Below are 1,623 nucleotides of genomic sequence, written 5' to 3'. Positions count from 1 at the left end.
TACCCACTGTATATATGAAAAATTATTCTTACTGAACTTTTGAATGGTAGTGTAATTACTAATTAAATTGCTTGTCTGAGGCTTATGGAAAATTAATAATAAATATTTGACAAATAATATATATATTTTTATTTTATATTTCAAAATAAATTAATAAAAGTACCATTAAAAAAACACATTAAACATTTTCTTATGTCATTTTCCAAATTGTTTCTCACAAATAAGAAATAAAGAAGACTGTATAGAAATAAAGTCCCATCAACTGGTCTTCCAACTTATATCTCATACTGGTTTCTCTCTCATATTCTTTTTTCTTCTTTCCATGGCTAACTGTGAGAACCTGAAGGCTGTGTCATAAGTTTATTTCCTGCTTGTGGCTCTTCTGATGTTTTGTCTATGAAAGACAAAAGGAAAACATTCAGTTGCAAGAATTCAAATCTAAATTGACATGGTTTTTAAATAGCAGGGAACTTATGTGTTCTGTTATGTATTAATTATACAAAAATAAAAGATGACTGGACAGTGCCTGGGTTCATGCTTTGCATTTCCGCATCCTCTTGAGTGCTGTCTTGATTTCTTTTTGATTTTACTGCACACATAAACATCATGGGCCATTTATATAGACTTAAATATCTACACTCTGTGTATTTTTAACAATAAACACTATTATGCAGATTAATTATTATACAGTACGTTCTGTTCACTGTATTACCTCTGTATCTTTTTATAATTAAAGTGAGTGCAAGAAGGGCAATTAATCCTGCGATGATACCCAACATCCACAGATTATATTTAAGAAAATCTACAGAGAAAAAGAGAAGAAAAGTGTTCAATCAAGACAGATGTTGCTGTTAAAAAGTAAACTGCCCCAATGTTTAGCAGGAAATTAGTTCTAGCTTTGGTCCAACAGATTAATTAATGTATGGATGAGTTCATGGATCAGTGGATACCTTTTCCCTGTCTGGAGGATGTAATAACAACACGGGTCTGTATTAGATGCCGTGTCTCTGCTTCTAAGAAGGCACATGTGTAGATTCCAGAAAGTTCTAACCCAGGGTTCTCCAGGCTTAGTGAAACATCCCCCTTCAATGCGTTGTCCTCCTCTAGTTCTGCGTGATCCCAGGAGCTGCTGGATTCATGTGTCTGGCTGTCATACGTGAGGATATCTGTGGTTTTGTTTGCTGCCGTAAAAGTCCAGACGAGAGAGAAGGACTGAAAATTCTTTGGAGCTTTACATGGAATAACCAGGTCTTTCCCTTCAAAGCCGGTAATTTCTGTGATGTATATGAGACAACATTGGTATTATCACCTTTATAACACATTATGCACATTATAGTATGATCAAGTTTTACCTTGCAGCTGTAATGAAGCTGTCCATGTCTGTGTGCCATATTTGGAGGTGATGTCACACACATATATATGATCAAGGCTGTTGTTCTGCTGTTTTAGGATGCTCTCCACTTTAAAGAGGCCCTTTCCGCCAGGAGCCATGCGGGTGATGGGCTGCAGAGCAGCAGGACTTAACCAGGGTTCTGTGCTCCACTGCACCACCGGTGCTGGGTAGACATCTTTAGTAGAGCACTGAATCAGCCCAGAGGGATTGATGTCAATGGAGATCGACCG

General features: G+C 36.9%; 1 protein-coding gene across 1 annotated transcript; it reads right to left on the bottom strand.

Moving 5' to 3' along the window:
• Window positions 1-295: 295 nt before the first annotated feature.
• Window positions 296-1,620, bottom strand: LOC107578277 (uncharacterized; the record flags this gene model as incomplete). Its single annotated transcript, XM_016264247.1, has 5 exons — window positions 296-394; window positions 527-589; window positions 713-802; window positions 951-1,274; window positions 1,353-1,620. Coding segments are annotated over 5 exons (813 nt in total), but the record flags the coding sequence as incomplete, so codon positions are not given.
• Between the last annotated feature and the right edge of the window lie 3 nt (window positions 1,621-1,623).

The sequence above is a fragment of the Sinocyclocheilus grahami genome, unplaced genomic scaffold, assembly GCF_001515645.1.
Source record: "Sinocyclocheilus grahami isolate Dianchi unplaced genomic scaffold, SAMN03320097.WGS_v1.1 scaffold9521.1, whole genome shotgun sequence".
Taxonomy (NCBI): domain Eukaryota; kingdom Metazoa; phylum Chordata; class Actinopteri; order Cypriniformes; family Cyprinidae; genus Sinocyclocheilus; species Sinocyclocheilus grahami.
The sequence above is the reverse complement of the archived record's forward strand: the minus strand, read 5'-3'. Positions and strand labels throughout refer to the sequence as shown.